We start from the raw sequence: 22,157 nt of genomic DNA, 5'->3' as shown, positions 1-22,157 counted from the left end.
AAATTCCTGGGGCTGGATTCTTGTTCTACGAAAATTTGAAATGAAAAATATTTCCTTTATAGTTTTTTTCATTTGACATTTTTTTCCTTTATAAAAGTTTTCATTTCACATTTTCATTGAAACAGAATTGAGCCCCTGTTCAATATATACATGTATGAAATGTTAGGAATCTACATCTTCCGTTTCCCTCTATATTCGATCGAATAATATCCCTCCACGCCATAAAAATTCTGAAAAAAAAAACAATTCAACCAATTTGTCGAACATTACACCAAAATTTTTGCATTAGAACTTGTCGGGTTATGAGAATTTACACTTTGACCCAATGGATTTGACCACGGTACAACAAGAAAAGGTAACAGCAATACCCAGCTGACTGAACTGGGCTGTAATGTTAGTGTTAAATTCCATACGGCATTTTATATATTTATTTCTATGTTCGATGTATATTAGGGATATATATTTTTTGAAGAACAAATTTATTCATATAAAAAAACTATTTCCCATAAAGACTTCCTCATAATATGCGTAATATTTTGTTAAACTTGAAAAATATAAAGCCCTAATAAACGTGTGCTATTTTGATTTCAAAAACAAAAGTTTGAAGCAACCCCAAAAATGTTTGCAAGAATTCTACCTTCTGCGAGAAATTGTGCATTTAGTGGAATGATATGGAAACATTCAAATTGAAAATCTATCTAGTTTTCATTCATGGTTTCCAAAATATTCTATCAAATGTAAATATACGCACGGGAATGATATTTAAATATTAAATTTTGTAAGATTATTTTGTCCTTTCATTGTTTTAATTAACTACAGCCTTGACTTTGAAATTGGTCTATTTGGATAGTCCATATTTACATTAGGCAATTTTCCGTGCGGCAATTTCCAGTTTGTCGGTGAGAGAGAGGGAGGCAAAGGGTTACCATATGCTTCACCTCTCTCTCTATCAAACAGACAATTGCCGCAAGGAAAATTGCCTAATATCAATATGGACATATAGCTCCCAAATACAATTTAACATATTCACAGTGGTTAGTGTATCATATAGTCGGGTCCGGTCGACATGATCCTTTCCTTATTGACTATTTATTTTAGCTCTGCATTTCTACTTTTTCTTTTTGGTTCCATGTTGTATTTGATGGTTTGTTTAAAATTCCTATAATAAATTTATTTAATAATTATCATAGATTATATCCCTAATATACATCGAACATAAAAACAAATATAAAAAATGTTATATGGAATTTGACACTAACATTACAGCCCAGTTCAGTCAGCTGGGTATTGTTGTTACCTTTTCTTGTTCTACCATGACTTCTGTCGATTATCTTTAAAACTAACGGGAATTGTCGTTAGTCCAAATCACACTAGAGTGATTTGGCTGAAATTTTGACATGAAATAATGCGTCTCTGGATCGAGTTCCATAGTAGAGTAAAATCACGTAGTGGGGAATTCGACCTAAGAACACCTAATTTCATGAAATTTTTTAATGAAATTCACTCTAGTGTGGACCGGGACTTACTTAGACAGATTACTTATAAACAAAAAACCGGTTTAAAGGATTTTTTCTTAATATACACATTGACGCACGGGAATGACGAAAAAATTGGGACACGACTAAAATGTCTCAAAAACATAATTTAAAAAATAAAATTATATTTATGAAATCAAAATTGACTTGGTTCATTCTTCTAGAATAATTCGGCGTACTTCATTTATATAATATATTTCAATAATTTAATGAATATTAGTGGTGTTTTACATTTAAACGATTGCTCGTACGAGATTTTGTCTCCTCTTTGATCATATTCGTAATAGCACGGTTACACTACAGCTTTTTGCCGGGTTAACCCACTTCATGAGGATTTATTGCTTAATCTGGTCAAATCTGACCAGATTTGCCATACAAAAATTAAATCCTCTCACGACTGGGTTTATTTTAAATCCGGCACAAATCCACCAAAAATACAGTGTTGTATTCGGTACTTGTGCAAAAAAAATCCAACTCTACTCAAAAAGTACCAAAAGTTGCAACTGTTTTTGCAACAGAGTTAGTCGTGTTTTACACGTTTACGATTGGTCGCATGAGATTTTATGGAGTTAATAAATCTAAAGTTATTTGAAAATCATAAAATTATTTATTTTTTTACATTAGACACTTTTTTAACAAAAAGTACGCTTGATACCATGATACAAAAATGTATCCCTGTGTGTAAAATATACCAATATGAGCAAAGAGGGGACGATATCTCATACGAAAAATTGTAAAAGTGTAAAACACGACTTTATTATTTATTTTGTATGTATACGTAAACAAACATCAGCTGGCAGTTTATATCCTCGAAAAGCTAAGTGTTACCAGCAAAGATTAACCCACTGGATCTATTAAACCCAGTGGGTTAACCTTCAATAGTGTAACCGGGGTATAAATTGACAGTTTGAAATCGACTCGATTTCGTAATGTAAACCAGCTATAAGAAAAGGTAGCAGCAATACACAGCTGATTGAACTGGGTTCTAACGTTAGTGTCAAATTTCATATGACATTTTATACATGTATTTCTATTTCGATGTACATTAGGGACATATATTTTTTGAGAAAAAAAAATATATCATTCGGAAAAAACCATTTCCCAGAAAGACTTCTTCATATCAATGATATGTAACCTCCTCCAAGTTCGAACGATAAGGCGCGCAGTAAATCCCCGCTTGTAGAGGCGATAAAACGTTTGTTAATATGTGAGGTATTTTGTTAAAATTTAAAAAAATAAAGCCCTAATAAACATGTGCTTCTTTGATTTCTAAAACAAAACATTGAAACAGCTTCTCCTTTTTCTATGAATTTCTAGCGACCCCAAACTTTTCTGCAAGAATTCTACTCTCTGCGAGAATTTATGCATTTAGTGGAATGATGTGGAAACATAAAAATTGAAAATGTAACGAATTTTCATTCAAGTTTCCAAAATATTCAACCAAATGTGAAAAATTATTAGTTTTTTAAATTCTAATAATTTATAGACATTTCCTTGTTTTGTTTACAAATACAACTGGCAGTAACGTTACAAACAAAAACAAATTCCTTTGTGGTTGTTGTCCGAGTTGTATTTGTTGTAGAATTTACTTTACCTTATATTTGTTCTACCATGTATGAACGAGTTAATTCGTGTACGTAATTATGAGAACGAACGACGTGATTCAAATGCTGGTATGAACATGGCATAACGGTATTGACAAATTAACGGTAATATCAATCGTTAATATCAGCTCTAATTAGCGAACGCAACACAAGAAAGGAGTTCCGATAGTACATTTCAATAAATAGCGCTTTTGAACTGTTTATTTTGACCGCTTTACTACACCCTCATATTCGTAAACAACTGCAAATTTGCTTTGTGCTCATTTTTATCGACGTGTTTGTCCGTCCATAGTTCGAACCTTGGAACGTTTTTAATTTGTTTGTTCGTAAAAACATTCAAAGCGCGTATATTTATTTTTTAACTTTCATTTAAAACTGTGCCTTTCATTATTAATTAAAACACATATAATAAATGAAAAGCTGTCTACTGAAGTTTCAGAATTCTTCCAATCATGTCTATGATACAAATCAGTAGAAGTACATTGCAAAAACTTACCCATGAGTCGTTGGAAATTCGCTTGCGGGCTTTGGATCATATAGCTGGTAAACTGGAACGCGCGCTTGAACTCAATGAAAAAGTGGATGTCAAGTTGGTGGAATTGTGTAAACAATTGATACGATGGTTTGGTTTTTCTCCTATTCGAACACCGTTAAAAGTTCTAAAGCTATTAAAATCACTGTTGCAGTCGGAAATCTATGGAGAAAAGATTATCCAAAAAATGGGAGCAGAAAGATTGAGGAAAGAGTGTGGAAAAATAAAAATATTGTTATTACAACAAAATGAAGCGTTGCAAGTTGTGCAGGAACTTTTAGATTTTCTAAAGTCCTGTGAGCGGATTGAATTGTCAAAAAAGCAGACCGATGACTGGGATGATTTAACAAAGGCAACAAATCGCCTAAACATACAGCCTGAGGGCAATGGGGAAGATGAAGAGATTTATAACCTTGAAGACTACGAAGTTCCTTGGAGTAGTCCAAGTACAAGTGACTACACATCCCTCAAGTTAATGACAGATATATTAAAAAATCCTGCAGCAACAGAAATGGAATTACAGCATGCCTTGCAACATTTACAATTAACAATGAGAGATTATCCTGCTGAGTATATTCTGCAGGCACCGCATATATTTCGTTATTTATTAGATGTATTTAATAAACCACAAAAAATGGAAAACTCAAGCGAAGTGACAGCATCAACCTTGTACGAATTTCTTAATGTGTTGGAATTGCGTCTGAGATATAGAAGAAAATCCTTAAATTTCCCTTATGCCACAACCTCACTGGAGGATAATGAAGTAACAAAACCATCACAATTAAAGGTGGAGAAAGCATTAGCCCAGCTCTTGGACTCTTGTATTGGCCATTGGGAAGAATGTGGTAATGATTCGATTATGATATGGGAAATTATGTTCAAATTATTGAAGTTGCATGTAATTATAAAGCAGCAAATTGTTGAAGAACCTTTAAGGAAACTTGCCAGAATATTGAGAAAACTTTGTTTGCAATATGCGGAGACAGAACAGTGCACCCGTCCTCGTTTACAACAAATGCAGTTATTATTTCTTCTGCAAGATGTGGCCGATGTTAATGGCCAAATTAAGCCCCTAAAATCGATAGAGATATATGAACCAATTTTAAGGGATTATTCCTTAAAATGCTTATATAAAGAACGTTATCAAAAACTGCGTGAACTCTTGTGGAAAAATGAAAGAACTTTAAATCAAAAATATCAGCTTTTGGACAAGTATGAAACGTCCTTACGACAAGCTATCGACATATTGAAAGCTGAATCAACATCAACGATGACAAGTATGGATCTTATAAAAAATGGTTGCAACATAATTTTGATGCTGGATAAGCTACAATCTAAACAATTACTGGATACTCTATTTAAGAGCATAATTGATGCTATACCCCAGTACGTAAATAATGAAGAACTCAAATCGAAAGCAAACCAGCTTCTCATCAAATTACTTAACATATCTTTTATGCCCTTGAAAATGTATCTTTATGAGAAGCTAACAACCGCGTTCAAACGTCACATTGGTTGTTTAATGAATGGTGAAAGATACACGAAAGAATGTGATAATTCCTCTTTATTGGCTGCCGGTATCGTTGGCTTTCCCCTAAATACACATTTGTTGTTGTATTTATTGCATAATGGCTTTGAAAGTGCAGAAGAGAAAATCCAAAGCAGTTGTTTTAAAATCTTGGAACTATTGCTGCAATCACAATCATTGTTTGGATCAAAATGGAGTACATTTCTTCCGACTTTAGTTCCCATACTACCACTCCTGGGCTGTTGCACCTTTTCAAAGAAAATGCTTGATTTGTTGCTTAAACTCTATGATCCTGATTCTAGACGTTTGCCCTATGTTAGTGTTTTACAGGGTAATATTGCCTTTCTGTTTCACAACAACACCGAAAGACGTTCAGAAGCCTTAACTAGACTTTTATATAGTCTTAATGCATTGAACGGCAGCGATAAGTATATGCCCAATCTTATGCACATAAGTGATACATTGCCCAATGATATTTGCATGTTGACGGCTCCACGAGAATATCGCCATATATTCAATGACATTTCACCCTTGCGTCCAGATGCCGTTGCAACTTTAAATAATCTTTTCCTATTATTGGACTCACCAGATGTCGAACCACTGATACGTAAAACCACCTTAATGCAAATCAATGTCTTGTGTTCTAATTGGCATGTAACCGGCGAACTGTGCAGTGCTGGAGCATCCTTCCTTATATTACAAGCATTGGAGAATGCTTTGCAAAATGAATCGTGTATTGATTATCCCGACACTGCCATACCATGCATAAGTATTCTCAATAAGATTTTATTCTATGATTCCTCGGTGAGATGTGAAATCGCTGATACACCGAATATATATGTACTCCTTCTTCGTGCTCTGTTTATGTTTCATCATGACATACAGGTAAGACAAGATGCCACAATGTGTCTATTTCAATTATTGTTTTCCCATCAATTGGTTGCCACCGAGAGAAGCATAGAAGGCCCATTGATCTTAGGTAACATACACATGCCCATCGACATATATTTGCGCTCTGCACTTGCCACTGCTGATGACAATGAAACGGATTTACAGAATATTGCAGCAATTTTTGCCAGTGCCCAGGAAGAAAAACAATATTGGCGTTTTGTTATAGCCGATGTGTCTTGCGATGGTTTGCCCCGTGTTCATCCCAAATCTATGGCCAAACAGGCATATTTAGATATAAACGAAGACTTGAAACTAAAAAATCAAGACTTGAAACTAATACGCGCAACACAACCTGGAGTATCACTGCAAAGACTCATTAGGGCTGCCACCAATGCAACTGATCACAGATCTCTAATACATGCCTGTTCCATGTTAAGCCAGCAATTACTTATACCAAGACTTGCTCACACTTTCCAAGTAGATGCGGAATCATGTCAAGCACTCAGCTCCATGCTAAACAAGTACATGCAATTGCAACCAAGCAATAACAGTGATTTGGAACTCTACCAGTATTTAGTTGATGTTTTGCTAACTTGCCTTAAAATTCCTTTAGATCACATAGCTGCTGAATTCATAAAAGTTTTACATAAAGATGTGCGGCATGCATTTATAACTATGCTCACCCAACAACAAGAGATTGAGCTTGGAATTTACTATAAAATTTCTAAAGTTTTGGAACATCTGATCAGAGATCATAGAGAGGTTTTTGAAACCACTCTATCTGCAGCCGAAAGTAGTGCATTTTTTAGCAATCTCTTCGATTTGTTTATGGAACGCACGCTCAAGCTATTCGAAGTGCGAGATTTACAACGAGTGCGCTGTTTATTGTCTTTGTTATTGGCCCTCAGTTCATGTCATCTGGATATGCCGGACAAGTTATTATTTTATTATTGTCGACGTTTTGTACAACTGTCGCTGGCTCTAAAATCATTTACGCAAACGGGTTCTCAATGGCATCGTGATTGCTTGAAATCCATTTTAAATCTTTCTAATCAAATGGCAGACCCAACAGGAAATTTTCGCCTGACATCGGGGGTGGTGAAATATATGGGTGGTTTATGTGCTCACATTGATGGAAAAGTACGAGTATTAGCTTGGAGCATATTGTATCTGGTATCCGAAACAATTGCAATACAACCCGAAGCTGACAAAGAACAAAAGAGTTCGGATTGTTCTGGATCAGATATGTTGTTGAATGAACTTTCATATTTACCAGGTGGTTTTATGGCATGTTGTTTGAGCACCCTATTGGATGTCAAAGAAATAACACACGTTAGACAATTGGCTGGCCAATTGTTTGCTAATCTCATACGTCAACGAAAGGATGTTGAGGATTTGGAACAAATATTGGAGCAACATCGATTTATAAACTTTATTGGAGGAGAAGCACTTAACAAGGAAATTTGCATTTTAAGTATGGACATTCCCCATGGATTGGAACCTTCCAACACCCAACAGATTACAACCTGTGGTCTTATTGCATGCTATACACGTATTTGCATTGAAATGTCCTTGCTTTCATCAGGATTTCTCAACGAAATTTGTACACGATCTTTTATGTTTAAACTATATGAGATTTTCAAGCTCCCCGCACCGTCAATATCAGAAAATTTAAGCGATTATATTACAATGATTGCATTAATTTGTCGCCTCTATGCCATGTGTTATGCCGACAACTACATCTTTCTGCAGCGCACAATTTGTCGAGATCCTGTTTGGCTTGATAACCTATGCAAAATTATCTTTACCATTGTACCATGTACTCACGAACCGTTTAAAATTGTAGATATGTTACAATTGTTAATGGTCCTATTTAAAGATCCCAATGCTTTGGAACATCTTACCACAAAAATGGTGGAATACAGTTTAGATATTGTCAAACTTTACAAGCTGGCACTCTCTACTAGTCGTCTGGGCAGTATGTTTCAACGATGCTTGCTATCCGTAATAAGTCTGCTATGTATTAAAGCCCAACCTGAGGTTGGTGGTGAGCTGTCGTGTAATGTGTTATTATTAATAAATGGGTCAAATATCGAAGAAGAACAAAAGGACAACAAAATTATTGATTTGGAATGTGAAAACAAGGAAAATCAACATATCAACAACAGCAATGGGAAGAAGAAAAATAAAAACGTCGAAAAGGAAAGCGTGGAAGGTAAATATTATTTATTGGCATTTCTGTAGAACCTACCTTTTTCTTAAGTTCTAGATCATCTAAAACAAACTATTCCGCACATAAAGAGGGTCGGTCTATAGGGTCTATACACACAAAATGTGTCTCATAATAAAAAATATGTAGTCGCGGTCCAGCTTAAGTATTCCATACGCCATTTGTCCGTTTCGAAAAAAACTCAACTTTATGTTTGGTAGCTACTGCCTAGAACTGGTGCAAAAATTTTTATTTGATATTTCAAAGCATTAATCAGGGATGTTTTAGCCATATATTCGTTGAAATTTAGAAGTTATGGGTAATCATAAAAACTGCGAAGAGTTGCTGATTTGTTCCATTGATGTCGTTTTTTTCAGAATTTTATTCAATTTGTCACATCTAAACATAATCACTGGTGTCCGGCTTTTGAGTTTCATGTCAAATTGATTTTGGGACTAATCTCCGTCGGTGAAATCGGAAAAAAAAACTCCCAGCAGTATACGAACCTCGGCTTGGTCACATTTAATACTGGTTCCGTGGCTGAAATCACAGTTCTGGATTGTATAATCGACAGTTGCTAGTGCGTCTCTCTCATGGGGCTCTTTTCTTCATCTGGACAGCTAACGACTTGGACTTTCGACTCTGCCGAAAGACGTTTTACTTTCATCCACACTATCTATCAGCAGACAGTGATTATCAGGTTCGTCGATAACTGACGTGTGGGGCTGTCGTTCTAGAATGACCAACTACGTCAGATGTATCTCTTGGAGTTTTTTTCGCCTGGGATAACGTCTATTTATTTATGAGATACATCCTTTAGAGCTATAGCTCATGATTTGGATGAACAGGCTGGCTCAAATTGTTTGCAATTTGGTTAAACAACTGCTTTACCAAGGTTTTGATATGGCCCTCATAAAGCGTTTATCTATATTTTCGTTCTAAGTTGACTGCAATTAGGAATTTAGGGTTCACAGTGGTCAAGAAACTTTCCCACAAGAAATTATAGAAATAATTAGTTCATGGTGGAAGGTATAAAAAGTTGAGTTAAAACAACATAGATTTATAAACTTTATCGGAGGAGAAGCACTTAACAAGGACATTTGTATTTTAAGTATGGACATTCCCCATGGATTGGAACCTTCTAACACACAACAGATGACGTTGCAAAGCCCACTATTCTAACAGCTTCTTGTTGCTCTTAAGAATTTCGGTAGATAATTTGTTGATTGTTCACCTTGATGTACGTTTGTGGCCGTGGGTGAAGTAGAGTTCAAATTTCCACCGTCATTCACCTCCACAATGGTGGACTCTGTTTTTAGATTCAATTGTAACCATGTTTGGGCGTTTTTGACCTCTTCGTTCAGAGCCTGATCCGTAAATGTTTCCTATGGAACAACATTCGCGTTGGCGGTTGTGTTGTAAAGAAGAATGAAAAATAGTTACTGGGGGAGAAAATGTCGTACATGACAGCTAAATCCAAAGTTCGTTAGTCCCAGCTGTCATCGAGGCCTCCGTAATACTTCAGTCGGTATATGCTCGCCTGACACCCCTACAAAACATAAGAAAATTTTCGTTTTATTATGTTTTTCCCACTAAATACTTTAATAGCATAGTTGAAATCCTTTTAGGACACATTTATCTCAAAATGTATGGAAGACCTAAGTATGACCCCGAAGATATGTATATCTAAATATGTATAGGCGAAATAAAAAATCCCCAATAGAATTCTTCAATTTGTAATTATTTCCTTATTATGTCCATTAAACATGTAACTCCAAAACTAAATATACTTTTATATCTTTTTTAGACAAAAAAGAAACCACAACTATATCGGAACACTTGTGTATATTCCTAATACGCCTATTTACCCATTTGTATCCATTAAAAGTGTGCAAATTTGTTGCTGCGCCTACTGAATCTCAACAACAAGTTGTGGAATCCTTATCTCTATTACTAAAAGTATCACCCAATTCTCAAGAAACTGCACAAAATCTTAAATTGAACGAACAAATAGTAAGTATTTTTAAAACCTTCTTCGAAGAGTACTCCACAACTCCCTGTACAACGTTTGTTAAACGCCATGGAGAAAATAAGAAAATGGCGGTGATTAAAAATCTTCAATTGTTATTAAAATTACTACTTAACTGGCATTCATCACCCACCATGGTTATACGTGATGACGTCTTAGCTCTGGAATATAGTAAAATTATTATACAAATATGGCCATGGATGGTACATTCGACTGAATTGAAGCTAACACTTTTACAACTTGCTGCATTTTTCTGTGAACGCTCCTTGGTGATGTGTAAACGGTTTTCAACTATCAACAACACATCGTTTCCACATTCGGTTTTACAATTGACTACAAAACTTATTCTTGCCGATACAATGAAAATTAAAACCTCCAATACAGATAGTTTTCCAGTAATTTCATCTGGCTTAAGGGTATTGATGAATTGCTGTAGTTCAGTTGAAGGTCGAAATGTTTTGATGAAAGCTCGTGTAACAGACATTTTCGACAATCTATACCCCTTTAATAACAAGGCTGCACGTCTGAAACCTGACATTGTAAATGCTTGGCTTTCATTTTGGGAAATATTATCACGCTATGATGAAGGTGCCCAAACTCATCATTTAAATGCTTTATGCTCAGTTATAAATCGTGCTAAAGGCGAAACCCGTTTACTATCGTTGAGGATTTTGCGAAATATGAGCTTCTTGAATAGCAATCGCATAACACTTCTAAATTCATCAGATTTTATATATACAGCCCATGAAATAATTTCTCAGTCTGTATCTCCAAAATCATCTGTCGAAGAGCAACTTGCAGTATGTGTTGCCCTTTGGAAACTTATTAGTGGTGGTGTAAAATTTGTGGCTATGATACGTGGTACAAAACTGTCAAAACAACTGAGGCTTTTAAGGGATTCCCTCAAATGCCTATTGTTGGAGAACAATGAACAAATTGAATATGGAAAAGAATTGTTAAAAGTTTTGGATATTATTTTTAAAATGTTTGAAAATTAAAACAAAAAGACTATATACAAAAATTGTTGTAAATGAAATTATACATTATACATTACTACATACATACATATTTATTGTTAGACATATCTAAGATTTTTATTAAATAAAACAAGTAATTCTTAAAAGTTTTCTTTTGTGATTTAATAAGGCAACTGAAGGAAATGGTTCAATTAGATTTTCTATTTTCTAAACTTCTTTTGTGATTTAATAAGGCATCAAAAGAAAAAATGGTTCCATTCTACAGTTAAACCTCGATTATCCGTGAATCGATTATCCGGGAACCTCCATTATCCGTGATAGAAAAGAAATGTTGGACTTTTTTCCATTTCTTCTATTTTTCGTTATAAACTTCATTTCCCGGGAGTAAAAACACACTTTTCAATTAATCTGATAATGCAAAGAAAAGGTAAACAAACGAAAACTGGAAATTCTCCCGTATTACACAATTTGTATATTTATGGTATCACAAAAACCATGGGACATAGTCAATTCAGATGAATCTGATGATGATGATATTATGTATCCTTCTAAAATTTTGTGGATTACCGTAACAAATTTAATAAAAATTGCAGATTTTCATATTATTGTACAATATTATGTCATTTTTACTTAAAAATATGTTCAAAAACTGCATAAAAGCATTGCCTCCATTATCCGGGAAAATCGATTATCCGTAATGCCTCCGGTCCCGACCATTACGGATAATCGAGGTCCGACTGTATTTTCCTTTTTCTTGAAGATAATATGCTTATCATGAAGTTCCAAGAAGGTCTATTTTGGAAAACATCTTCGTGTACCTCTTTCACAAAGTTCGACGACCGTTTGCAAATTTTTACCGAAAGTACTCCTTGTGGTCCTGTTTACAGCGATGCAATGTTTTTTGTGGGCAAGTCCATGCTTCTTGACATAATTGTAACTAAAGAATTGAGTATCCGGCTTGGCCGTATCCTTGCAAATCGTAGAAGGCCTATTTTGGAAAACATATTCTTGCACCTCCCTGACAAAGTTCGTGTATCGTTTCCAAATTTTTACGGAAAGTTTTCGTGAACAAGTCCATGCATCTTGACGAACAACGGCGAACAACTAAAGTGCCGAACATGTACACATGACCCAGAGCCAGATTGAACAGAGGAACGAACAAATAAACATAACAAAAACACTGTTACAACAACAACAACTAAAGTGCCTGGTGTGCCTGCTGGGCACGGTAATAATCTAAAGGAGTGATTGACATTAGGTGTGTTCGTTTACTCAATAATTTGTACAAATTTGTACAAGTCCAGTAACTTCTTGCAAACGACTAAGTTCTATTGTATTGTACTGAAGAGTAAACGAACAGCATCCAGTAACAATTTGTACAAATTTTGAGTAAACGAACACACATATTGGTTCAAACTTTGGGCATCGTAATATTTCTTTCACATTTAGATCCGGTACCTCTCATAAATTTTTCGCAACTGCGTAGCTAAGTGAAATTCCGAGGATCGTTTTCAAATTTTTACTGCAGATAGTCCGCATATTACGACAATATAATTTTTAACGGGGATAAACCTATACTGACTGAGATAATTACTCTAAAGCTGTAAAAACCGTCGACCACCATCTATAGCAGTCGCCTGAAATTCGAGTTATTTCATTTAAAATTATTTCATTTTTCATTCGAATTTTTCCACTTATAGTTCGAAATATTCCATTGGTAATTCGATTTTTTCCATTTGTAATTTGATCTTTTTCATTTTAAATTCGATTTATTCCATTTGTAATTCGATTTTAAAAATTGTTGGTTGCATTGGTTTTATACCTTTTTTTGTTTTTCGAATTAAAAATAAAATATAAATATACAAGTTTTCAAACTCAGCCTTTGTCTAGCACCACATCTAATGTTGTTGTTGTTGTTGTAACAGTGTTTTATTATGTTTGTATGTTCGTTCTCCTGTTCAATCTGGCTCTGGGTCTATCTCCAGTTCCAGGCTGTTGGCTACTTCGATGGGATGTAACCACAGATCCACTGGAGTCAGAAGAGTAGGCTTGGCGGGGCAGTTGAATAGGTGATTTGTATCGTGCGGGCCCATGCCGCATACTGGTCTTGCACGTTGCGATCGAACCCCGCCCAATAGGAATTTAGGCGACTGCAATATCCCGAGCGCAATTGAGCCAGATGTGGTGTACCACATCTAATATGTCTGATGAGCTGAATTACTTTGTCACTACAAACTCTTTAGGTCATGATAGCTCAATTAATTAAATTAAATAAAACTCTCACAAATAAATGACCTTCGTCCTAATAAGAAAACAATTAAATAAAAATTCATAGCACGAGCTCGGCTGCCCTGGCTGAGGCTTGAACCTGGGACCTCTCCAGCAAATAGACAATGTTGCCGACGTCTTAGCGTTCAATCTATCAAAAAATCCGAACTGGAAGGCATTACAATTCATGAAGGAAAAACACCTTCGATTTGTATATGTGTGTGTGTATTGAAGAAGGGTACTAGGAAGACCAGAGACACTAGGCTGACTTGATAGTAAATAGGCTTCAAAAATACTTCACAACTGCAAATTTGTAATAAGTTTAGTAAATATATTAAAAAATTGTACCGCCGTTAAGGAAGTCGCAAGGACAGCTTACTAAAAAAAAAATGTCAAAACGAAGTGAGAGGAGCTTTTAAACTTCACTTTACAAAGAAATATTAGCAATTGAATGCTACAAGGTTTGAACCAAAACCATCAAGTTCAAATTTGCAATAAGTTTAGTATATATACAAGTTTTCAAACTCAGTCTTTGTCTAGCACCACATCTAATATGCCTGATGAGCTGAATTAATCCACCAGCGAAAAGATCGTAATCATATTGGTTGGATGTGTCTGGACTTAGCTAGATATCACTTTTTCTATACAAAATCCTTAGGTCATGATAGCTCAATTAATTAAATGTTTCGAATTATAAATGAAATTACAACTGAAATTCTTCGAATTACATGTGAAAATTATGTAGATCGGTCCACTTCTTCCCACAAAAGTTCAAACACTTAGGCTTAACAACAAGTTCAGACGTGTTCGCGTATAAACCTGGGTCTGGCCAGACCTTTTTGACTGAATACAAAAGCGTCTGCCCAGACCCAGGTGTCCAACGGAGGGTTAAACATTATTTCGGATATTTCAGTACTTATTACAACAGATATGTTCTGGAAAAACGCTCCCGCTTGTAATTTTAAAAAGCTCTATACTTCAGTTGTTTTCTTCCTGACACCCCTCTGTAGGGCTCACTGACCCTAGACCGTTTACTCTCCTATAAGATGTGAACAAAATTTCTTTATCCGCATCCAATCGGTGCGAGCTAGGGAATTAAAGTCCTTGCTTCCGCATATCACCGATAACTGTGGCATAGAAGAACGACTAAAACATGTCATCGAATATGATCACGAATATATTGGCGAAGTTAGTGATCAGAATTGTTTTACCTTCGCCTTCTCATGCAGTGGGATTCCGCAGAAAATGAGAAAATCGACCACATCATCAATAGGGTCTCGTCTATATGTGGACAAATTGGTCTGGAATACAGCAAATGTAGAGGTAACACCGTTGCTGTAATGAAACAGTTAGCAGCGTATGACATTATCGAGACGTATGATGGTGCGATTGGGAGTTTTGTAATGGGTACTTTACACACTATGCTTTTTTACATATGAGTTGTCACTTTTTACGTACAAAATGTATACGCAAAGTGACCACAAATACATATGTACAATAACATATAGTGCAAAACACCCATAAGATAACCCTCTAGATGTCTGAAATCACCAATTGTGTAATTGATAATTCTAGAGCTCTAATAAGGTAACCCGATCAGACTGGGGAAGAAAGTCGAAGAGGTGCCAAACTTCTAAATAGATAGGTTATACGAAGCTACTGGTGAAAGAGGTTAGCGTTGTGCAAATAAATTTGCATCATTGCAAAGCTGCTGTTTCCGAACTCCTGCAAGCCCTCTCGGACTCATATGTATTGACATAGACCTAGTCCAGGGCCCTTATTTATATAAAAATTAGGCGAGTGGGCTAGGCAACCTATACTGTGTTCTCCGCCTCACATTTCAAAAAGGTGAGTACGTGTATAGTTGTTCAATAGAATCCAAATTATAATGAAACATTTGTGGCCTGTTTCACTAGGACGATTCGAATCCAAATTCGTTCGAACTTCTAACAAACTTTTTGTTTGTTCAAAAATTTTTGACTCATTTGTGTTTTCAAATTATTTTTTTACAATAACAGGAGTTTGGTCGTAGTTCGAACGAGTTTTAATTCCTATCGCCTTAGCGAAACAGGTCATTAATAAATTTTCATAAGTTAAACTGTTGCCCTAAATTCTTCAGCAGCAATTAGGCCGATTTTAGTGGAACTTTTATTAAAGGAGAGCATAACAAGTTATTAAGGGCCAGTTTATGTATGTCGATAAAAAAATGAATGCGTAAGAAAAACTATCAAATTTGAGTGTGTTTTTCAAATTTGTTTTCTGTTTTGAAGGAAATGTTGAATACTTTGAAACACTTTGTTGTTCTTTACTAAACATTCACTTGTTTAAATTACATCAATAACGTTTTGAGTTTTGTATTCTATACGTCAGAAGTTTATGTGTATACTTTTTATATTTTTTCGAGTTAGTTCTAAAATAAAATCTGAATTCAAAACAACGATTGTTGGCCTCGTGGTATTAATTCAATAAGGATATTCAATAGGTTATGGGCCTATTTTGAAAATATTCCACGTTTAAGGATATCGAAAAGGATAAAAAAGATACTATACGGAATCAGTTAAAGAATATTAAAGGAAACAATAAGGAATCAATTTTCCAAAGGAATTTATAATTCAAGAACTTTCAAGAATATTCCTAAGGATTTTCAAAATATTCATAAGGATTTTCAAGACTTTTATAAGGATTTTCAAACAGAAAGGATATTCAAGGATAGAAACTCAACATGGCGGACGCTAAACCAACATTTTCAAAGCTGAATAATGACAACTACGCTAATTGGAAATTTAAAATGGAGCTTCTCCTACGTAAGCATAATTTATGGAAGCTGGTTATCGAAGGATCTCGTCCGGAACCAAAGCGCGGACAAAATAATGAAATCAGCAACCAGACTCAGCTTGATGAATGGGACGCCAAGGATGATGAAGCAAGGGGAACCATAGGTTTGCTTGTCATGGATGACCAATTAGGACATATACGGAATATGAAGACTGCCAAGGATACATGGAACGCCCTCAAAGAATATCATGAAAGAAACACGCTCACTAATAAGGTTTACCTAATGAGATCTATTTGCAGTTTAAAGCTTGAAGAAGGGGGCGATGCTGTTGCCCATATAAATGCAATGAATGACCTTTTTACGAAATTGAGAGATGTCGGTGAGGAAGCTTTGTCCGATAAATGGAGCGCGGCAATGCTTCTGAGTAGTTTACCCGAAGGTTATTATACCCTCATAACTTCGTTGGAATCTCGTAAGGAGGAAGAAGTCACATTTGCTTTTGTGCAGCAGAGAGTGATTGCAGAATACGAAAGGCGTGTACATTCTGGTAATTGTGGAAATGATGTAGTTATGAAGGCAACATCTAAAACAGAAACTGTGTGCTATTTCTGCAAGAAACCTGGTCATCAGAAGAAAAACTGCATGAAATACAAAAGCTGGAAGAATAAGCAAGGCAGTGCCAAGAATGGAAACAAGATCAATACAGTTGAAGAAATAGGAAATACCGAAAATATGCCGGATGAATTTTTATTTAAATTTGGTAAGAACAAGAAATTTACATGGTTGGTGGATTCAGGAGCAACTCGCCATGCTGTAAGCGACAAGAATTTCTTTAAAAATTTGGATGAAAATTACAAGAGTTCAATTGAGTTGGCAAATGGTGATTGTGTGTCTATTAAAGGCATTGGATCAGGTGAAATAAAGGCAATAAATGAATTTGGCAATGAACATACATTTAAGGTCAAAGAAGTGCTCTATGCTCCGTCGCTGGTTGGTAACATACTTTCCGTAAGACAACTTACAAAGGACGGGTATGAAATATTTTTTAAGAAAAATAAGTGTTGTATCAATGTTGGAGTTACAAATATCGGATTAGCAGATATTGATGGCGATATGTATATTTTGCGTCAACCAGACATGGTGAATGCGGTATTGCAGCATAATGAGCATTGTATACACCAATGGCACCGAAAACTAGGCCATCGTAATCCAGAAGCCATAAGGAAAATGTTTAAGTGCAATTTAGCGGAAAATCTCAAATTGGTTGAATGTGGAATCAAAGAAGTATGTGAAACATGTGTGAAGGGCAAGTTAACAAGACTTCCATTCCCAAAAGAGTCATTAACAAAATCATCAGCTCCTTTGGATTTGATTCACAGTGATGTTTGTGGGCCTATGCAAACAGTCACACCATCTGGAAAGCGGTATGTAGTAACCTTTATTGATGATTATTCTGGGTTTACTGCAATAAGGCTGATATCGCGAAAGTCAGAAGTGGAGCAAACGTTTAAGGATTTTGTGATGTTTTGTCGAACAAGTTTCGGTCGTACTCCTAAGAAAATACGTTCAGACAGAGGAGGCGAATATATTGGAAAAAGTTTTCAAGTTTTCTTGAGGTCTGAAGGAATAGAACATCAACTTACAGCTCCGTATTCTCCTCAACAAAATGGCAAGGCCGAACGGAAAAACAGAACGTTGATGGAAATGGCTAGGTGTCTGTTAATTGAAGCACAATTGCCGAATACCTACTGGGGAGAGGCGATTTCAACGGCCAATTATATTCAGAATCGGGTTTTCACCGGAACAACGAATTTAACACCGTTTGAATTGTGGTATGGTATAAAGCCTAATTTGGAAAATTTTCATATCTTTGGTTCAAAGTGTTATGTCCATATCCCAGACGAGAAAAGGCGAAAGCTTGACATAAAGGCCACTGAAATGATATTTATTGGCTATGATTGTAAATCAAAGGCATTTCGATGTTATAATCCCTCAACTAATAAGGTAACTATTAGTAGAGATGTAATTTTTACAGATATCGTAAAGGGTGAAGCCGATGAAGTATCTGTTTCTTTAAGTTCCAATAAAAAGCAGATAAATAATCAATTATTGATTGAGGAGGAGAAATCTGATTCAAGTTTCTTGAATGAAAGTGCAATCAATAATTCAAGTGAGAACAGTACACTCTCAGAAACGCCAGAAGGTATTAATAAATCAAGTGCAGACAATACATTCTACGAAACGCCCGTGACACAGCACAATGTGGAGACAGATGGACATGAAGTAAAGAATTCATCTAGAGTTAATAAAGGAATACCGCCAAGAAGATTAATAGATGAAATATCAAATGTGGAAACAAATGAAAAGGCTATGAGAACGTCATCCAGATCCAACAAAGGTATAGCACCAAAAAGATTTGTTGATGAAATTTGGTCAGTCAACGAGATTAAGGAACCAAAAACATATAAAGAAGCCATTGAAAGCGAAGAAAAGGTACAGTGGTTACAGGCTAAAACAATAAGACTTGGGAACTTGCGACACTTCCAGAAGGACGATCTGCTATAGGATGTAAATGGATTTACAAATTGAAACGAAATGAAAATGGTGACATATGTCGTTTCAAAGCTCGGCTAGTGGCTCAAGGTTTCTGCCAAAAGTACGGTGTTGATTACGATGAGGTTTTTGCACCAGTTGTGACTCATACTTCCTTCAGAATTTTGCTGTCTATCGCAGGAAAGGAAAATCTCATTGTTAAAATAAAAAAAATAAAAAAATAAACAATATACATGCAACAACCACCTGGGTTCAAAAATGAAAACGAGGAATTGGTATGTTTTCTGAAGAAAAGTATATATGGGTTGAAACAAGCAGCTAGAACTTGGAATTCGGTTTTGCATGAAGTCCTTAAAGAATTGGGTCTTACACAGAGTATGAATGATTTGTGTTTATATTCGGGAATTGTAAAAGGAAAAGTTTGTTACATACTAGTATACGTAGATGATATTATAATTGCGTGTAATACTAATGAACAAGTCAAACTTGTAACATCATATTCTTGCAGAGTCGTTTCCCTATTACAAATATGGGCGAAATAAAGCACTATCTAGGAATTGAGGTATCGAAAGATCAATTCGGAAATTTTCAACTTTGTCAGACGAATTATATTGAAAGAGTTGTGGATGAATATGGTCTAAGTAACTCAAAGCCAGCAAGTACCCCAATGGACATAAGTTATGGAAAAGGAGGAGGAAATTCAAAGCTTTTAGAAACAAATACTAAATACCGAAAGCTTATAGGGCATCTTTTATATATATCTGTTAACACAAGACCAGATATTTCGGCAGCCGTAAGTATATTGGCACAAAAGGTTTCTCAGCCTACTTTAGAAGATTGGACTCAATGCAAAAGAGTTTTAAAATATTTGAAAACAACCGCAACTATGAAACTATTACTAAGTAACCAGGAAAAAGAACAAGGTCTCATTGGATACGCGGATGCAAATTGGGCTGAAGAACGCACAGATAGAAAATCAAATAGCGGAAGAATAGTTTTCTACAATGGTGGTACAATTGGATGGTCATGTCAAAAGCAAACTTTAGTTGCATCTTCAACTTGTGAAGCAGAGTATATTTCACTTTCCGAAGCAGCTAAAGAAGTTAAATGGATTAGACAAATATTGGATGATATAGGGCGACCAGTTAATCAACCAACTTACTTACTTACTTAGCTGGCCCATTACAGAACATTTGTTCTATAGGCCGAACTAAGAAGAGATCTCCATTCCTCTCTATTTGTTGCTTTGCACACTGGAATACCGCGCCTTGTCATCTCATCATCCACTTGTTTGCGCCATCTATTCCTTGGCCTGCCAATTCTGCGTGCACCGCCATGTGGCATGTATTCATACGCCTTTTTAGCGGGTTCATCATCGCTCATTCTTTTGATATGGCCTAGCCAACGCAATCGCTGCATCTCGATACGTTTAACAATATTCATGTCGTTGTATAGCAGATACAGCTCGTGGTTCATGCGACGTCGATATTCACCGTCAACGCAGATTGGTCCATAGATCTTTCGAAGAATTTTTCTCTCAAACACACCAAGCACTGCCATGTCTGCTTGCGCAAGTACCCAGGCTTCGGAGCCATACATCAGCACGGGTAGTATCAGTGTTTTGTAGAGCGTTATTTTTGTTTGACGAGATGTGGCTTTGTTTTTAAACTGCTTACTTAATCCAAAGTAGCATCTGTTGGCCAATACAATTCTTCTTTTTATTTCACAACTGATGTCGTTTGTTGTGTTGACGGAGGTGCCGAGGTAGACGAAGTCTTTTACTACCTCAATATTATAGGAACCAACTTCCACAGTCGGTCCGAGCTCAATGGACGCATTGCGCGTCGACACCATCAACTTGGTCTTCTCACCGTTTACCGCCAGACCCACTTTAGCAGATTCTCCTTCGACTTTTATAAAGGTATCAGTTACTTCTTTTACTGATCGACCCATGATGTCTATATCATCAGCATAAGCAAGTAACATGTGACTATTGGTGTAGATTGTGCCACTTCTTTTGACGTCTGCCTCTCGTATAACCTTTTCTAGCAGGATGTTGAAGAGGTCACACGAAAGGCTGTCTCCTTGTCTGAAACCTCTTTTGGTACCAAACTCTTCGGAGAGGTTCTTTCCTATTTTAACTGAGGACCTCGTATCAGTTAAAGTCATTTTACAAAGCCGGATGAGCTTTGCGGGAATACCAAATTCAGACATGGCTTGGAATACCTTTGAGCGCAGCGGACTGTCGAAGGCTGCTTTATAATCGACAAAAAGGTGGTAGGTGTCGATCTGCATCTCTTGGGTCTTCTCCAGGATTTGCCGCAGGGTAAATATCTGGTCAATGGTGGACTTGCCAGGTCTAAAGCCGCATTGGTATGGTCCAATAATCTCGTTGACCATTGGCTTTAGTCGTTCGCACAATATCCCTGACACGATCTTGTAGGCAATAGGGAGTAGACTTATGCCCCTATAGTTAGAGCATACAGTCTTATCTCCCTTCTTGTGGACGGGGCACAGGATACTCAGGTTCCAATCGTCGGGTACTCGTTCTTCCTGCCAGATGGTGCTAACTAGCTGATGAATACACCTTATCAGCGTGTCGCCTCCGGTTTTGAACAGCTCGGCTGGTAAGCCATCGGCCCCTGCTGCCTTATTATTCTTCAGCCGATTTATTGCTGTCTTTACCTCATCTTGGCTGGGCGGTATACATTCAATACCATCTTCTGGGATTGGGACTGTGGTATCTTCGTCGTCTTCGCTGCTATTGGATACCAACAGATTTGAAAAATGTTCTTTCCATATCCTGAGTACACTATCTGTATCAGTTACCAAATTACCTTGCTGGTCTCTACAGGAGGATGTGCCTGTACCAAAGCCATCAGTTTGATGCTTGACTCTTTGGTAGAATTTTCGGACTTCATTCTGGCTCCTGTACATCTCGATTTTTTCACACTCCCGCTTTTCCATCTCTCTCTTTTTCCTGCGGAAAAGACGTTTCTCCTCTCTCCTTTTCTCCCTGTATCTCTCTCGTGCGCTACGCGTTGCTACGGATTGTAAAGTAGCCTTATATGCCGCATTTTTCTCTTCGGTGGCAGCACGACACTCCTCATCATACCATGGATTCCTTGGTGGAGGTCTCTGGTATCCAAGTATGGATTTTGCGGCTGTTTGCATGGAGTGGGCAATGCTTTGCCATTGCGCTGATATGTTATCGGGATGAGGAGGGCTTTGATTAAGCAATTGGGCTAGTTGAGT

At 36.4% G+C, this 22,157-nt stretch overlaps 1 protein-coding gene across 2 annotated transcripts in view; it reads left to right on the top strand.

The window, feature by feature from the left end:
* The first annotated feature begins 3,155 nt into the window (after positions 1–3,155).
* The window catches only part of LOC141388649 (protein rotatin homolog), a 70,887-nt gene continuing 51,885 nt past the window's right edge, over positions 3,156–22,157 (top strand). Inside the window, exons 1-2 of one of the 2 annotated variants that reach the window (XM_073958745.1) lie at positions 3,164–8,305; positions 10,107–11,451. In XM_073958745.1, coding sequence (XP_073814846.1) covers positions 3,592–8,305; positions 10,107–11,326 — 5,934 coding nt within the window. In that variant the 5' untranslated portion in view covers positions 3,164–3,591 and the 3' untranslated portion in view covers positions 11,327–11,451. Of the gene's footprint in view, positions 8,306–10,106; positions 11,452–22,157 lie in introns of those variants that run through there. The other variant, XM_073958744.1, reaches the window with a different exon arrangement.

This window comes from Musca autumnalis, unplaced genomic scaffold (assembly GCF_047663935.1).
Source record: "Musca autumnalis isolate F117 unplaced genomic scaffold, ASM4766393v1 scaffold_1, whole genome shotgun sequence".
Lineage (NCBI taxonomy): Eukaryota > Metazoa > Arthropoda > Insecta > Diptera > Muscidae > Musca > Musca autumnalis.
The sequence above is the reverse complement of the archived record's forward strand: the minus strand, read 5'-3'. Positions and strand labels throughout refer to the sequence as shown.